Source organism: Haliotis rufescens, unplaced genomic scaffold, assembly GCF_023055435.1.
Source record: "Haliotis rufescens isolate VD_foot unplaced genomic scaffold, xgHalRufe1.0.p SCAF_9, whole genome shotgun sequence".
NCBI classification, from domain to species: domain Eukaryota; kingdom Metazoa; phylum Mollusca; class Gastropoda; order Lepetellida; family Haliotidae; genus Haliotis; species Haliotis rufescens.
In genome coordinates, this window is record NW_025964383.1 from 32,627,721 (window position 1) to 32,646,156 (window position 18,436).

General features: G+C 38.2%; 1 protein-coding gene across 2 annotated transcripts in view; it reads right to left on the reverse strand.

Moving 5' to 3' along the window:
* Positions 1-18,436, reverse strand: part of LOC124111139 (fragile X mental retardation syndrome-related protein 1-like) — a 53,597-nt gene that overhangs the window by 34,661 nt on the left and 500 nt on the right. For both annotated transcript variants that reach the window (XM_048391354.1, XM_048391353.1), the window contains exons 2-3: positions 15,512-15,564; positions 12,810-12,906 (exon numbers count right to left, since the gene is read on the reverse strand). In XM_048391354.1, coding sequence (XP_048247311.1) covers positions 12,810-12,906; positions 15,512-15,564 — 150 coding nt within the window. The remainder of the gene's footprint in view (positions 1-12,809; positions 12,907-15,511; positions 15,565-18,436) is intronic.

Here is an 18,436-nt window from a genome sequence, read left to right on the forward strand (position 1 = left end):
AATGAAATGTTAATGACAGTGTCTCGATACTCAACGGATGATCAGGGACCACAGCTGAAGATGATACCCACCTGAAGTTTTTGTCATCACCATCTCGCAATGGGGAGGTTAGGTGAGGTGAAATGGAGCTGAACATCGCGGAGGCACTCTGCTCGCAATGGGGAGGGAACAGATATTCAACCAAAAGACAAGCTGAAGAAAGCTGAGTGGATGCATCCGTACTGAATGTGTTGAGCTTCCATGAGCTTAGTGAGAGTTCCAGAATTTAAGAGAAAATAATCGTGAAAGAGAAGTCAGCCGAAACTCAGTACGTGAAAATAGTTATCAAAAAGGGTCCAATACGACCTTCCAATACACAAAGATGTTCACTTGTTCGAGTCTAAGAAGTCTCTAAAGTGAGTGAGTGAGTGAGTGAGTTTGGTTTTACGCCGCTTTTAGCAATATTCAAGCAATATCACGGCAGGGGACACCAGAAATGGGCTTCACATATTGTACCCATGTCGGGAATCGAACCCGGGTCTTCGGCGTGACGAGCGAACGCTTTAACCACTAGGCTACCCGACCGCCCCAAGTCTCTAAAGAATGATGACAACTTTTCTACCCACAGTTGTATACATACATTTTTCAGATTGGTTCATAATTCAGGAGGTTTTAGGGCTACTGGGCTTCTGATTTCATTAGTTCCTTACAATTTTCATTAGTCATGTGCCACTGTATGATCCATACACATTGAATAAACATTGTCTTTTGTCTTGTTGAATGCATTCAATGTAAATGAATATGTTCTTACGAACAGATCAAGAAACTGTATAACAATGTGCACCTGTTCACCCAGGAATGAATGGGTACCTGGAAGGATGAGACGGTAATATGACTGTTAACCTTCTAACTACAGGCAGCTTGGATTGCATACAGGCAGCTTGGATTGTATACTTCTCATGGAGCTGAGAATTGAAATCAAGTGCATGCTCTTCCATTGACCAGGGTAATATTGTAGTAATGTAGTGCTTTGAGCTAGCTTTAGGATGAGGATGAGGATATCATCATCATCATCATCATCCTCATCGTCATCATCATCATCTATTTAATTATTTTTTAAATATTTTTTAATTATTTAAAAAAAAAAAATTCTACCAGCATATATTCATTAGGCACTCCATGTAAGTGAGTGAGTGAGTATGGTTTTACGCCGCTTTTAGCAATATTCCAGCAATATCACGGCGGGGAACACCAGAAATGGGCTTCACACAATGTACCCATGTCGGGAATCGAACCCGGGTCTTCGGCGTGACGAGCGACCGCTTTAACCACTAGACTACCCGACCACCCCCACTCCATGTAAGGAAGGCAATGAACATTCATGAGACTATGGAGCACAACATTGATTCGGAGGTGGCAGGTCAGAGTATTACTGTAATGATTTGCAGTATCACCAGCTGTTCATCGTACATCACGTACAGACATACACACTTGACTAGAACACACCAGTTACCACCATCTCTGGATAATATCAAGGCCTGTTGCATCACATACCTGCCTGCTATACAGGAGTGGTTAGTCAGGGGAAAAGAAATCTATTTCACAAACAACATCAATCTTGGCAACAGTCTGAACTTGATCATGTTGATTGGAGTTGCTTATGAAGACAGTTCTTTTAATCATCCATTTTCTTGAACAGAACAAACTGTTTCTTGTTTTACTGATAAATCTTCATGTAATGACACATTCTATCCCTGCACCCATCCCTCTGGTCAAGGCCTTGCTTGGGATGAACTAGCCTTGCTCCAAGGATCTACTGAATGTTAAGTCCTTGGACGTATAGTAATTCTATCCTCGTAATCGGCAGGTCTAGGGAGGCAGAGAGTACTGGGGATGTCAGTCTTTTATGGGGTCAGCTTGTTATTATTTATATCAGCCCTCTTGGTTATTGTTTGTCCTTAGGAGCTGCATGAAAAATAAATCAGGAGCCAAAATGGTTTTCTAGGAGCCAGCACAACAGTTTAAAATTAATATTTCAGGCCCACATAAGTGGTAACAAGAGTCATCAGAAAGATGACATATCCCCCCGGCAGCTGTCTGTAAAGTAACCACAAGTAAATGTGCTATTCTGTATTCTGTTGGTTTTTTTTTATGCAAACAAATGACAAATTACAAGAAACAATGACTAAACAAGCGTACAGTCATGAAGTCATCTATATCCCCAGCCCATTTTAACACGTTATGGTCCCAAACCAGGTAAGTGACCCAACATTTCTTTTAGCCCATTTCAAAATAGCTGCAATGGAAATTCTAAAATAAACATTTCTAAAACTTATTAACTTCCTTAATATCAAATGGCACCAGTTCAGTATGTGCTTTATATATATAGACATGCAATGTTTGGCAAGGAAATATTTAACAGTTTATTTGTTTTACTCCATAAGTGAACCCACTCTATATTAAAACTTAAATTCATCTTGTTGCCATGGGAACGTAAAAAAATAAAAATTTATAAAATTCCTAAATAGCAAAAGGCACCAGTTCAGCAAGAGTCTGATAGACATGCAAAGTTTTGTTAGAAAGTTTTCAATAGGTTTTGAGTTATGCTCCGGAAACGAACTCTACCCTATAGAACCTACCGTATATCGCTGTGTATAAGGCGAGTTTTTCGTTCCTAAAATGAGGGGGCTAAGAAGGGGGGTCGTCTTATACACGGAGTCGAAAATCTCACATTTTTTTCCACTGGCGATGTCAACCGGCGTCCGATAGCCAGCATTTGACAATAAAACTTCGCATTTCGTCCTAAATAACTGTTCCAATAACTATTTCCATACATAAACATGATTTGTATCTCTTTCCTTGAATAAAGTTTAATAATTTCTGCAAATAAAGTTGAAATGACCCTCGCCTCGATGCAGATTGTCAAACCACCTGATACGGTAAAACAATCAACATCCGTGAGTAGAGAGCCGGAAGTACCGGTAAGCATTTGCATATTGCACATGTGACCTAACATGTGATAACCGGTGAAGCTGAAATCAATTCCCGCTGTTTTTACAGTTGTATTAACAAGTGTTGGAGACGGTGTGTACAAGTGATTGTGGAATAAAAACGCTGAATGTGAAGCAAACATAAGCCTAGTTAGTTACAACATAGTTAATTGGCGATTAAATTACTCACCATTGTCTCTTATATGTTATTACTTCATAAATCAATTTTATTTTACGGGCACCAATTTGGTGTCGTACCGTGTAAACACAAAATGGCGACGTGTGCTGGAGTTACACACGCGACCTATCATTGTAGAAAAAAAACAACGCAAGATAAACATATTTTTATTGCATATAAAAGGTTTGTGTGCACACTTGTGATGTGTGCGAAATACGCACCAGTCAGAAAGCGCACGTTAAATCTCCAAAGTAACTAACTAAATAACTTGTGATGTCCGTGTGCGAAATATGCTACAGTCGGCAAGAGCACGTTAAATCTTCTACCGGTATATCAGTCAGACTTGTGATGTGTTTCATTCCAGGTCGCCTTATACACGGAGTATAGGATTTTGGGTTGATTTTTAAGGCGTGTACAGGGGGGTCGTCTTATACGTGGGGTCGCCTTATACACAGCGATATACGGTAAGTCCAACTTGTTGCCATGGAAACGTAAAAAATAAAAATTAGAAAAATCCCCAAATATCAAAAGGCACCACTTCAGTATGTGCCTGATAGATTTGCCAAGTTTCGATCAAATACACTGAATGATTTTCGAATTCTGCCCTGGAAACGAACCCCATCCCCAATTGAGTCTATGTCCAACTTCAATCCATAAAAATTTAAAAAAATAAAAATTAGAAAAATCCCAAAATATCAAAAGGCACCACTTTAGTATGTGCCTGATAGATTTGCCAAGTTTCGATCAAATACACTGAATGGTTTTGGAATTCTGCCCCGGAAAAGGAAATGATTACGGACGGACGGACGGACGGACGGACGGACGGACGGACGGAGGGACGGTATGACGGACGGACAGACAGATGGATGGATGGACAGACAGACTGGCTGATCGCTATATCCCCGGGGGATAAAAATGACAACTGCTACTGTTAAGGCTTTTATAAGTTGTTCAATCATATTTTTGGAAGTTTTGGTATCTGGTCCACTTTACCGGCTAAGAGTCACTAGTTTTCATAGTAGCAGTTAAGCACACATTGCATCAGAACAAGTAGCTGAGGATGCTGATGTACATACACATGGGTCAGGCCCACTGCCTAGACTGTGGTCACCTGCTTCTCTCTTATCTTGACAAAAAATAAATTTAAAAGCATACATCTTTTGGATTGTCAGGACAAATATCTCTGAAATGCATGTGTTTCACCCTTAGATAATGTATAGCCAGACTTTCCTTTTACAAATGTTTACTATCAACTACCAAGTCTGTCTTGTCGGCATATGCAGGTTGTGCATAACAATACGTCCAAATCACAGTATCAGTCTAAGCAGGGTTAGAAACTAACACTTGTCCACTAGTCCTTATAATGATAACATATAGCAAACCCCTTAAAACGGGCCAATTTATACTAGTCCTTAGGATACCTTTACTATTGGGCAGTTTGGTAAGGACTACAGGACTAGCGCCAATTTCTAACGTTGCTAAGTGTCTTGGAATGGTATTTTAGCCTCTGATACTTCGTTAGCCATTCCTTTTTCAATTTACTTTCCACAAGGACTGATTTGATTTAATTTCGATTTTGGCCACCATGGACGGTTTCTCTGCGTCTTCATTTGAGTACAACGGCTTGGAATCGCGTCTAACATTGTGTAGTTAGTGTCAAAGCTGTCATTGTTTTCACTTACAACATTGGGTGGTCTGATCGGTTTGTTCTTGCTGCGCAAAAATGGAGAAGTACTTCGGCCTTATGACGTCAAGTGAAGTGGAATGGTATACAGCTATAAGCATGTTGGAAGTTCGTAAACTTGATGCACTGCACACAGTATAATATTGAACATAACTGAAACCTAGTACAGCTGCCTGGAGCCATCAAAATGTACATTGACACAGATGATAAGTGCAGTTATACAAGTATCATTGCAAATGGGAAACCAGCGATTGAGACAACGGCCGAGCCAATTTTAATCAGGACGAAATATAGAAAATATCACAAGACGGCATGTCAATGTCAAACAGCAAAGTCAGTACTGCAAACACCATCACTAAACATGCTAAATAATACGGTAAAGCAATAGTACATTCAATGCAGAATGTATGGAGCTCACACAAATGCCTATCATTGGATGCCAGAGATGTGCTAGGGAATATACACATTGTTTTCTCAAGGTCTTGCAAATAACTTCCAGCTACGCATCAGTTAATCCTACAGTAAAGATGACAATAATTAGGGAGCCAAATGGGCAACCAAAATTAAAATAAGGGTGCCAGTGTTAAAAATCAATCGCATATGAGTCACTAAAAAGACAGCTGTTATATACTCAAGGAATTATGACTTAAACAAATAATCATTTCCTTAAGAGACTTGTGTAAGTCTAGTGATGTACCTGTAAGCACACATTTCCGTATCAAAATGACATCAAAGTAACTTCCCTAGTGCAATAGTTCTGTGACAAGGAGTATTTTAATAATGCTAATCCACAAACACATAATGAAAAGAAATCATGAAAAAAGCCAAGAGATTCATACCTAAGATGAATGTAAGCATTCCATTTTGAGAAACGCAGAACCACATGAAGCACCTTGTTTATATCATTAGGTTTGATACTGAGTTGTTCAGTTCCCATGGTTGGCATTGACAAATGATTTGCAGTGTACCCTGTATACACACAGAGGATAGACCACTATGATCCGTTACTATGCCTGTGGGTAAAGACATAACCCACACACTTTTTTAATCTTTATGTTTCATGGATTTAGCCCAGCCTTACAAGGTCAGTGAATTAAAAAATTAAAATTAAACTTAAACTTAAACTTAAACTTAAACTTAAACTTAAACTTAAAATTAAAATATATTTTATTTATTCATTTTTAAAAAAAAATAATTATTTATTTATTTATTTAAATGTCATTCTGCTGTGAAGTTGCAGGTGGTCTCTTGAATCACAGATAGTGATGTATACATGGAAGATCTATAACATTTTGTATTGTATAAGAAGGTTTATATTAGTAGCAGTACACATAATTAAAATAAATATCTTAATGTTTAATTTATTTCTTAGACCAGCTGCTTTTCAGTAGGGTTAAGGCCCCTGAAACAAAAAACAAAAATGTGTGGCCTAATAACCACATAATCCAGAGCCAGGGAACACTGCTGATTAAGATCTGTGTTTGAAATGAAGCCCACCCCCTACACAGACAGACTGCGGAGTTCCAAGCTCTGCCCTGCCCAGTGGTAATCCAGTGGTGCTGCTCGCAGGCATCAGTGTGTATTAATAGCTCTCTGCAATGCATGATCATGCTGAAGAGCCACTGTTTTCCCCTTGCATTCCTGCAGAGTTTCCGGTTTCATTATGACACACGTGGTTATCATCACCTTCACGTTACTGAGGAGCAATAAGGAGAACAGTTCTCATCCAACAATATTAGTTCATCATTAGCCACCTGATTGACCCTAGCAGACCTGTCAAATAGTGAGAGAAAAAGGAGAACTAGGATTAGGCAAATCTCGTCTATGAAATGAAAATATTTTACAGAAAACAGTTGTAAACTTGTCTCAATAAAATATACCAAAAAGAACTCCAGAGACTCTTCATTCCTGAAACTGTAGTAAATAAGACTTGCCAACTACCGGTAGATCATAATGAGTTAGTGAGTATGGTTTTACGCCGCTTTTAGCAATATTCCAGCAATATCACGGCGGGGGCACCAGAAATGGGCTTCACATGTTGTACCCATGTCGGGAATCGAACCTGGGTCTTCGGCGTGACGAGCGAACGCTTTAACCACTAGGCTACCCGACCGCCCCGGGTAGATCATAGACTTACTTCGGCTGCATTGGTGTATTTGTTTCAGGGTCTGTATGGCAGACAAAACAAAGATCATCTATCGAAGTAAAATGACATCTCCATTTACAGACTGACATTTAGTCTCTGATATAAACATAAAGATATTGTAAGACTTGTTTTGTTAAGTTGTCCTATAATTTATGATAGTAGAAGTAGGGTTGGCGTATTGGCACATAAATTGAATTGCACTATATTGCTGTATTGCGATACATCTTGCAATATGTACTGGGGCCTAAATGATGCATATTTGTACTGTTCAAATAGTACTTCTTCATTCAATAATCCAGACTTCAGATTGTGAGATGGGTAGTATGGATGAACGAGACTACCTGTTACATCATGAAAATGGCATTTTAATGTAAACAGCGTGAAGCGTGTGCTGTTCACATGGTTTAGATAGGAACCCAGTCCATCAAAATGCCTCAAGATAGTATGTATAATTTATATAATTACATGTATATCTACTTCTTCTGTGACTGTATTGGGTGGGTGGGTGGGTGGGTGAGTGGGTGGGTGGGTGAGTGAGTGAGTGAGTGAGTGAGTGAGTGAGTGAGTGAGTGAGTGAGTGAGTGAGTGAGGGGGTCAGTGAGTGAGTGAGTGAGTGAGTGAGTGAGGGGGTGAGTGAGTAAGGGGGTGAGTGAGTGAGTGAGTGAGTGAATATGAAGGTGAGTGAGTGAGGGGGTGAGAGTGAGTGAGTGGGTGAGTGAGTGAGAGAGTGAGTGAGTGAGGGGGGTGAGTGAGTGAGTGAGTGAGTGAGTGAGGGGTGAGAGTGAGTGAGTGAGGGGGTGAGTGAGTGAGTGAGGAGGTGAGTGAGTGATGTGAGTGAGTGAATGAGTGAGTGAATGAGGGGGTGAGTGAGTGAGTGAGGGTGAGAGGGGGTGAGTGAGTGAGAGGGGGGGAGTGAGTGAGTGAGGGGGTGAGTGTGAGTTTAAAGCTTCTTTGTAAGGTATTCCAGTTATATCACAGCATGTCAGCTTAATGTGGGAGGAAAGCCTGAAGTGACGCAGGTCTTAGACGTTAAACACTTTGGAGAAACCCACTAGCACAGGTTATGGTGCTGACAAACCTAGAACATAATCGGGGCGAACTGGGATTCAAACCCATGATAACAGGTTTCTGGCATGCCCAAATGACTCTACACAGTCAAATGCAGCGTTGTTAACAACCGGGCCACCTGTGCCCCCCAGACTATGCATAACAGCATATTAGGCATGGACAGATTGACAACAACAATGAAACTTAGCATTGAGCCAAGGACAAATGCTTACATATCTGTATTGATGTCATATGTATTTTGCATTGGACACCCAGCCAAGAACATTATAATTAACTATATTATTGTTTGACCTGTTTACCAAAAGCTAAAAGTCTGAGACCAAGTGAAGCAAAACCCAATAAATGATGCCTTGTCAAATTTGTTGACATGGTGTCAAGCTTAATTGATAAAATCAAGAGATGATGCCATATAAGCTAAGAGTTTTCATGAAATTCTCTTGAAGATTGATCATTTAAAGTTTTATAGGTGTTCGGGCAACTAGGCCCATTTACACCTTGCCCATAATAAAGGTTTGCTAAGTACCTAGATATTTATAAACTAGTAAAACTGCCACACGCTTTAATATAAAAAGAAATTACGTTCTCAACGTCATGACGAACAATATTCATAGAACATAAAATACCCTTTAGAGAATGACAGACGATTAACTAAGGGAGATAACTGTGCTAAGGATGTAACACAAATACCAGTGTGAGGTCAACTTGACCTGTGGCAACAAGCAGACCCTTCTCCAGTCAATTTGTATACAGAAGGGGTGGTGGGGTAGCCGAGCCTTTGTATCGTACCGAAAACACGGGTTCAATTCCCAACATGGGTGCAATGTGTGAAACACATATTGCTGGATTATTGTTAAAAGCAGCAGAAAACCCTATTCACTCACACTCTGACTAAAGCTATCAGTCCAAAGCCTGAGTTTTGTAAAATTGTGTTTTTTTGGTTTTGTACGATCAACTTATACAACTGGCATACAATAACACTAGAATGTTGTGAAACTTGATGCTAAGATACAGTGTCTTCATTGCACAAATATCAGATTCTATGCACGTCTTGAGAAACATCCATAGTTTAGATAACTTTGTTGGCATGTACTCCAAATTCTCTTAGCTCTTGGTTCTGGCTTTTGATACAAAAAAATGCTTCAATAAACAGTTAAATGTATGATTCTGAAAAATTGCTGCCAGCAAAAAGCGAATATTTGATCTGCTGATAAACCAAAAACACATGTAAGAAAAAAAACATGTGAGCAGCATTAGAAATTTGCACTAAAGTACTCACGGAAATGAAAAAAACCTGTTCTTTTGATCTCAGATTTTAAATAAATGCAGTTAATATACAAAATATATAAATATTCAAACAACTCAATTAGTACTAATTGGGCCTTGGCACAAATACAGCGTATCAAAGGTTTTTATGTCTTTTTACACGTAAAAGTGTGTAAAAATATGAACAAAACAGACTATTGTGAAACTGAGCCTAACCAGGTGTTAGATCAAGGTGAATGTCCATGACCTATGACACCTTGACGACAGGTGAAAACAGGTGCTTGAAACCCACGTGCATGTGATTTGTCAGTGGTTAGTGATTTGTGAGTGGCATTGTGGGATAGTGAATCATCGTCAAAATATCAGAACATAAAAGTAACATATACCCTTCTCAAACAACAACTTACATGTCATTATTATTATGTACATAAACATAGCTGTTATTTTTATTGTTGTTTTGATAACTTTTTTTCCAGGCTAATTTGCATAATGCCTATAGCCTGTTTCTGCCATGTCAATTTGGACTTAGTTTTATTTTTGAATGTTGAAAGTGCCTACAAATTACCTCCTGTAAAGTACATTTTGTATTGAGCACTGAGATAAAACTAGCAAATCCAGACAAGTACTTTTCCAGTTGTTTTGTTATTTCATATTTACATCTACGTAATACTTTGTGTCGATTATTAAATGCAGCAAAACAGGTTTTTTTCATTTCCATGAGTACTTTACTTCTGTAGTCCTTGCCAAACTGCCCAGTAGTTAAGGTATCATAAAGACTAGTAGAAATTTGCCATTTTTAAGGATTTTGCTATATCATTTATGTTATCATTGTAAGGACTAGTGGACTAAACATGTTAGTCTTTAAGACTGTGTGGGTAGCGTAACTTGTAAACATTAGTTATACATTGTCTGTCTCTATTTCCAAACTGATAAATGAAAGACATTTAGTTAAAATTAATGAATGATGATGATGATGAAGAGTGAGTGAGTGAGTGAGTGAGTGAGTGAGTGAGTGAGTGAGTGAGTGAGTGAGTGAGTGAGTGAGTGAGTGAGTGAGTGAGTGAGTGAGTGGGGTTTTATGCTGCTTTTAACATTATTCCAGTTATATCGCGAGGCATCAGCTTAATGTGGGAGGAAGCCCGAAGTGATGCAGGTCTCAGATGTTTACCACTTCGGTGAAACCCACAAGCACGGGTATGATGCTGACAAACCTAGAAACATAATCGGGGCGAACCGGGATTCGAACCCACAATCATAGGTTTCTGGCATGCCCAAGGGATGCAACTCTGCACAGCGAATCACAGCGCTTTAGACGACTGGGCCATCCGTGCCCACTGATGATGAAGAAGATACATCTGTATTGTCTTTGTTCTTATGACAGGGTACAAGAGTGCCGAGGTAACTCAACATGTCATAGAAATGCATCCATGAAGTATGCGCATGAACTTCACACAGCTTGACATCAATCACATGTTAAAGGAGTCATTTCCTAATAGCACTACAGACTGATTTATATCACTATGCTTAATTGTCAATGTTTTAGAGAAATTCTCCATGTTCAGTGTCACCTAACTGACAAGAGGACAATCAGGAAGCGAATATATGGATGTCAACTTCTTTATTATGAGGAACACAACGTTTCGGAGTATATGGTTTTACGGTAATTAGCACTGATAGTTATAAGAACAATCACTTTGTATTTAACTCTCACAACTGGTTATTTAATTCTCTTTTAATACTTGTATGTATTGAGATTATCATTACATTTTGCAACAGGCTATAAGGTAATCTAGTCTGAGTGAAACTTTGAAATATTACCTTAAAAAAATCTCTAAATATTATTTTTAAGTATGAAATGTCAATCAGGTATGAGCAAAAACAAACCTTCTTTTCATATTTGGACTCCCAACTCTGTGAGAGAGCAATTAATTATTGTTTATGTTGCATACAGTTTGTTCTAAATAAAAGTAAATACAGCCTTTTCAGTTGGTTTAACAGCATAGAGCTTAACAAAAAAAATTGTTCACTAGACTCTAGTAGAGTGAGTGTGTGAGTTTGATTTTATGCCGCTTTTAGCAATATTCCAGTAATATCACAGCGGGTGACACCATAAATGGGCTTCACACATTGTACCCATGTCAGGAATCAAACCCGGGTCTTCGGCATGACGAGCAGACGCTTTAACCACTAGGCTACCCAACCACCCCTTTTGTTCATTAAACCTTATAATGACAACATATAGCAAAATCCTTAAAAAGGGCAAATTTCTACTAGTCTTAATAATATCATAGCTTAACTATTGGGCATGTGGCAAGGGCGAAAGGACTAGTGCCAATTTCTAACACTGGTATGGAAAATCATCAAGGCAGAAAAAAGACAGTTGACAGTCATCCATCACAACTTTCAAAGCCTTTGACCGTCAATGAGAAGTTCAACTTGAGGACATGGAACTCTTTCTTATTTTCACTTTGGGTTCAGAGTAAGGGGCAAACCATAGCCATCATACAGATGTGTCAATCAAATGCTGTTCCCTGTCTACATCCTTTTCAATCTAACATAAGGCTTTTTCATTTTCAGGATTTCTAACCAAGGGCAGGTAACTCTAACATGCCTTCCCCCACAACAAAGTACAAACTGGATTTCATGTCTCAAGTGTCTTGTGTTGTGTTTGTGATCCATCGGCCATTGAATCCAAAGAGTCAAAGTTGTAATGTCTTTTGATAGGCATGAAATTTCACAAGAGGAGGAAGCAAATGTTAATTTTATATTACCAGATTACCTACCAACTCTATTTGGAAAGTACATGCAATAAAAAACACAATGTTATGTTTAGACCTCAGACACATCAGTTTTGAATCAAATGCAGTTAACAGGTCTAGTTCGTTCCAACTCACATACTGATGTATAGCAGCATGAGTGGTTCAGGCAGTTTGTGACGCGCATTTTTATACATGAACATGACTTCAATGGACCGAGGAAATCAGGGAGATGTCCTGGGGAGATTTATCGAGCTATCCATAGAAGATGAAGTAACATCTAAGATAAAGTACATTAACTTGCTGAAAATGTCATGCAAATATGTCAACAAATATGTTACGAGATATATGAGTGAGTGAGTGAATATGGATTTACGCCGCTTTTAGCAATATTCCAGCAATATCACGGCGGGGGACACCAGAAATGGGCTTCACATATTGTACCCATGTCGGGAATCGAACCCGGGTCTTCGGCATGACGAGCGAATGCTTTGACCACTAGGCTACCCGACCGCCCACGAGATATATGAACTAAGTGATGATGTCATATAATCTTGGTTGATACATGCCATCGTATCCCAATTGCATAGACAAATGCTCATGATGTCAATCGCTGGAATGTCTGACCCAGACTTGATTATTTCCAGACCACCATCCATCACATGGCTGAAGTGCAGTGTTCAACAAGAAGCCAGCCAATGTATCTGGTTGTTACCGTAGTGTCATGTAACATTATAGATCTTACCTCTACTCTGTCCCCATCCCTGAACTCTTTCTTCACGCCACCATCTCGAGGGGGAAGACGCACTTGTGTGAACTTGACAGTACGTTCAGGTGTCCAGCTGAAAAAGAAAAGAAGTGTGTTGAATCCCACAACAAATTAACAAACTAACATTTTTTTACAAAAACAGCAGTCTGATGACTAGTCAGTGGTCATACAAGTAACATAGATTTTCTTGAGGAACTAAATTTCCACACAATAGTTACCTCTACTCAACACCAAGTTTCAAGCCTGCGCCTCAGCAGATTTCCAAGCAGACATCTAATGCTCAACAAAGTTGTTTATTGTTTCACAAAACACATGTTAAAATCCAAAGGTCAGCCTTCTCAGTCTGCCAATTTCAGAGATGAATATCGGAAGAATTTAAGAGCATTATAGTACGTTTTAAGAAGAAATGGCTGAACAGCGGGAATAAATAGGTTTTTCAATATAGCTGCCATGGTGGCCATTTTGAAAATTGGATTCGAAACTCTCGAACAAATTAAGGTGTCATCAATGGTTAGAACAGGCATGTGAAGTTTCAGGTTCATTGGTCAAGGTTTGTGAGGAGATGCTTAATGTGCAAGAAACTGCATCATCCATACATCTTCTCCTTATAAAAGGCACTTTGATAGAGTTTTGGATCCTGGTCCGAAGTGTGTAATAAAGGTCACTGTGCGTGGATCCCCACTACTAACTACACATAGACCATGTATCATTACATTTGGAACAAAAATGGCCACGTCATGACCATATGAAGTTTCAGCTCTCAGTATGGTCTAAGTGCAAAGGTGAAATCAAGGTCATAATCTAAATTATCGCAAGAAAAGAATATATATGAACCCTACTACTAACTACAAATTTACCAATTTCATTACAATTTGAACAAAAACGTCGAGTAATGGCTAGGGCTGCAACTATACAAGAAGGTCACAATACGACCTCGATACGCAACGATAAAAAACCCAGTACTCAAGTACTCCAGCATTTATTTAAGGCATGTTAGAAATAGACCTTTCATGATTTTGGAACAGTCACAATTATTTAATAATAACAAGACAACTTGTTAAGCTTCAAAAGTGGAACTTTCTCAGACTTTCTGTCAAAACATGTCAAATTTCAAAACAGCAGAAAACGTCAAAGTTCAAACACCAGAAAATAATCAATGTTTTTGAAAGTCTGAAAAGTTCATCTTTAGGTTCTTTTTCAGAAAAATTAAAATGTCAACATTGTCAGGGCCCAGTGATACCCCTTCTTAATGGAGGTGGGGTCGTAGGGGGTAGATGACCAACACAACAGTACATGCTCTGCCTACCTAACACGATCTACGATGTACATTTCAGAGTTTGAAAAAAGATTAGAATAATAGTTGTTTATGATTCATAGTGTAAAAAAATATTTATCGAGTGTTGTACGTTTTTAAAAAAAACACATCGTATCCTTTCAGCGACTACGGGTGAACGAACAGGAATAACAAAACTGGTCAATAAAAATAAGAAATTTGATATAAAACATCACCAGACATGATGATTTACCATTAAAATTATATTTCCTGCTCTCATAGGTATTGTTTACATGCAGAGTGAGTGTGAGTGAGTTATATTTTAAGCCGCTTTTAGCAATATTCCAGCAACATCACAGCGGGGGACACCAGAAATGGGCTTCACATACATGCAGAGATTAAGATTACTGTGTGTATTGTCTCGTAAAATAAGACATTATTGTTTTATAAGGAATAATATATTCCAATATCATGTTACTTTATTTGCAACTTTATATATTTAAAATCATAAGAACCATAAGTGTAGCACTTTGGTACAGATGATTCCAATTGCAGGTTATTTTTATGTACGAAACAATTTGACCAGTCATCGTAAGGACTTCCAAAGCTGAATGTATTTCATTTGCAAAAACGTAATGTTGACATATAATAGTCAAATTGCCACAAATATGTTTTTTGACGAGTCAAAGTATGGCATTTATAATATATATATATCAATTCTCTGGTAACTAAAGTTTGTTTCAAGGCATAATCTGACCGTGGTTGCTGTAAATAACGGTGAGTTGTGCGATCTACTGATCACTTCACACACGATTTCACTGAAATTAATGTAAACAATATTCAACAAAATTTTGAATAAGATCAATAAAATATATTACAAACATAAGTCCAGATACACGATGAACAGATTTTTTAACCAGATAGAAGAATAATGGGATTAAATGGCGTATTTCAGTTTAGATTTATTGACTGGTATTTCCGGTGTAACCGGCTCATGGTGATCAGCTGTAATGTTTTTTGATATGGGGGAAAAACATTGTGTCAGTGAAAAAACTTGCGCTGATTAAAAATGTAAGTTTTGGGAGCCATGCATTACCGCGCTCTATAACAGAGTTAGCGCTATATTGTAGGGTGCAATAACGAGGGAACACTGTACTAAAATGTGCATTCCGTATCGTGGCGAATTGATAAATAGACACCATGTGTATCGTTTATCGTGGGTCAAGTATCGGGATGCATCGGAATATCGGTGTATCATTTCACCCTTAGTAATGGCACTAAATAGCCTATTCTTTTTCAGCTTCAGTCGTCCAGTGATTACTGAGAAGAAGATGCTTAACTTTGACCTAAGTCAGGTGAGCTAAAAACATAAATGAAAAAATAAACAACAATACTGCCAACTTACTTGTTTTCAAACTCCACTGTAACTTCATCCTCATGAATATTTTTCACTGTTGCCTGCCACGAGAAAGAGAGATATGAGTGAATGAGTACATTTGTTTCTTAACACAATGGAAAGTATTTAGGTTGCATCATGGCATGACATAGGCAGGGCTCGACTTAGGATCTTGATGAAACTTACACAAGGTGCATGTTGACATGAAAACCTAGTTGCACCAGACAAAACAAAACCAGTTTGCACCATAGTCCCATAAATTCATCAAACTTGAAAAACAGATGCATAAACTGGTCAAAATACATACAATCTGAGATCTCTGATGACTGTCATGACTTAACTTAAATTAATTAAATATTGCTGTAAAACATAGGGCTGGCTATGGATATAGAAAATAGATATTGATAATCGCTAAATAAATATTGATCAATTATTGAGAAATATCGGAGAAGTAACTTTAAGCAAATAATATGCAAGAAAGTCCCGAGAGAAATCAACATATTTTACGCCACTGGTGAGCAGTGACACGTTTATGTATAGATTACTTTGTGGACATTGAGATATAATAAAAACAGCTGCTTTCCATCTTCGACATTTTACATCATTGACAATAACAAGTCTGTTTCGATAAATCTAAACTTAATTTCATTACAATAACTCATGTAAATTATTATCGTTTACAACTATTTCATATCGATAATCACTAATCAGCAACCCATGCTTGCCGTAAAAGGTGATTATGCTTGTCATAAAAGGCGACTAACAGGATCGGGTGGTCAGGCCCAATGACTTGAATGATGCATGTCATCAATCCCAATTGCGTGGAATCGATGCTCAAATTAATCACTGGATTGTCTGGTCCAGACTTGATTATTTACAGACCGCCGTCATATAGCTGGAATATTGCTGAGTGCAGCGTTAAACAACAAACTAACCAACCAAATCATATCGTTAATCATTAATATTTCTTCTCATCTACGATAATTCTGATTATCAATCTTTTTAGCCAGCCCTAGCAAAACATAATAGGAACATGCGCACATAATCTTGAAGTACCCACAGTCTGATGACGGCATCCCAAAAAAGTATGACAAATTAACATGAGGATTCACAGTGATGTATTATGGTAAATAAAGCTAAGAGGTATTGTGTGTGTTCAAAATCGATGTTGAGTGGAAAGGAAAGTGAAAGTCAGACACAAACTTAAATTTCTTTTTACATGCACTTGTTGCAAGTAGACATATATATAAGGTTGCATTTTTCAATAATAGGTTGCATTGGTGCATGTTTTACATAGCTATATCGAGCCATACATAGGTCACCCACATTTGGTGTATAAAGTCAGTGTGAATCTGGAAGTAGAACCAAGAGCAGACTCTAGTACAGGTTGAAGGCATTCCCAACCTTGAAAAAACACAACTGCCAAATCAAGGATCACAATCAGGTTTTTTAAGACTAGACCAGAGGACTCCGGGAAACTATTTCACGAGAGTTTGTGGCTAGTCCTGCTGTACAAGACAAAAATGTTTATTATGTTTACATTTTCTGTCATTTTATTCAGTTCCATTTTGTAGCAAACTTGAAACATTGAGAACAGTTCAGACTCATAACCCTTAAATGCTACTAGTCCATGTCATTTATACATACTCGCAAGTTGGACGTCTGGAGCCGTTTTCAGTTCGCACAATATCAGCCCCTTTTCTCACCACTCGATATCTTGTAGATTACGGAATGGGACGAGTGTGCCAAAAGGCATCGGGATCATTCGTAAGTGTCCGTAGGCTAAAGTCACGAGACACCATGCCTACCCGTAACCTTCGTAAGTGTCTGGCACCTATTCGACCCTTTTCGGTCAGTTCCGCAACGTCGTAAGCATGATTTGGTAAATTTGCACTGACTTTCACATCGGTTAGCTGTTGAGCTAACAATCTGAAGGTCGCGAGTTCGTGTCCGACGTATTCTCACAAAAACAGGTTGCTTGTCCATGTTGTCTTTGAGACATGTGACCTACCGCAGAGATCGTCCTTACGAGAACTTGTTGTACTGTATTCTAAAGGTGCTGCTTTTTTACAAACCTGATGTCTTGTTTGTTACACGATTTTGATTGGACTATGTATTGACTTGTTCGTCTAGCCAAAATGTAACTCCAGAATTCCAGCTTAGGGAAGATGACTTGATGTTGGATAATTCATGACTAGTGTTAGTATGGTTTAATGGCTGCTTCATTCATAGATATATTTCATCATGTGTTTTTTTTAAAAAGAAATCATTAAAGTGTTTTCCTTTTCAAACTCCTAACATGCCACTTAAACATGTTAAAGAAGCCACAATACTTACAATAGAAATCTATTGTTGAAATTAGTGCAGTAACAATCAGGACCAAGGTAATAGTGCCATCATAGTATAACAAAATACCTCCCTTGAAATTCATGGTGTATCACTATCAGAATTACACCAACCTGCTTTTGATACAAAGATGTCAATGTTTCCCCACCATTAAATGGAGAGAATGACATATTCTCATAATCTAACTTAGCTTGGGGAATGAAAGTATCAATGCTTTTAATTCATTCAAGTCGCGGTCATACTTCCTACATAAATTTTAATTAAAGAATCTTTTGAGCAACATGCAGAGTAATATACTAAGACGCCTAATTGCGGAAATTATATCTGACAATACAAAGTCAGTGTTTGAAGTAAGATAAAAACATATTTGCACAGGGTAAAGTCTAATTAATGGAATTGGAATATTGTTGTAGTTTAAGGTGTCTTCAACAAAGTAAGAAAATTGTAATTTGTTCATACTCTGTCGAGGCAAATTCACAAGAAAACAGAGGTGACATAAGATTAACAGCACACACTGGTACAGTACGTTCTTTATACAATTAGACACATCCTTTTCATCAAAATTGTTTACACATCACATTCAAATTG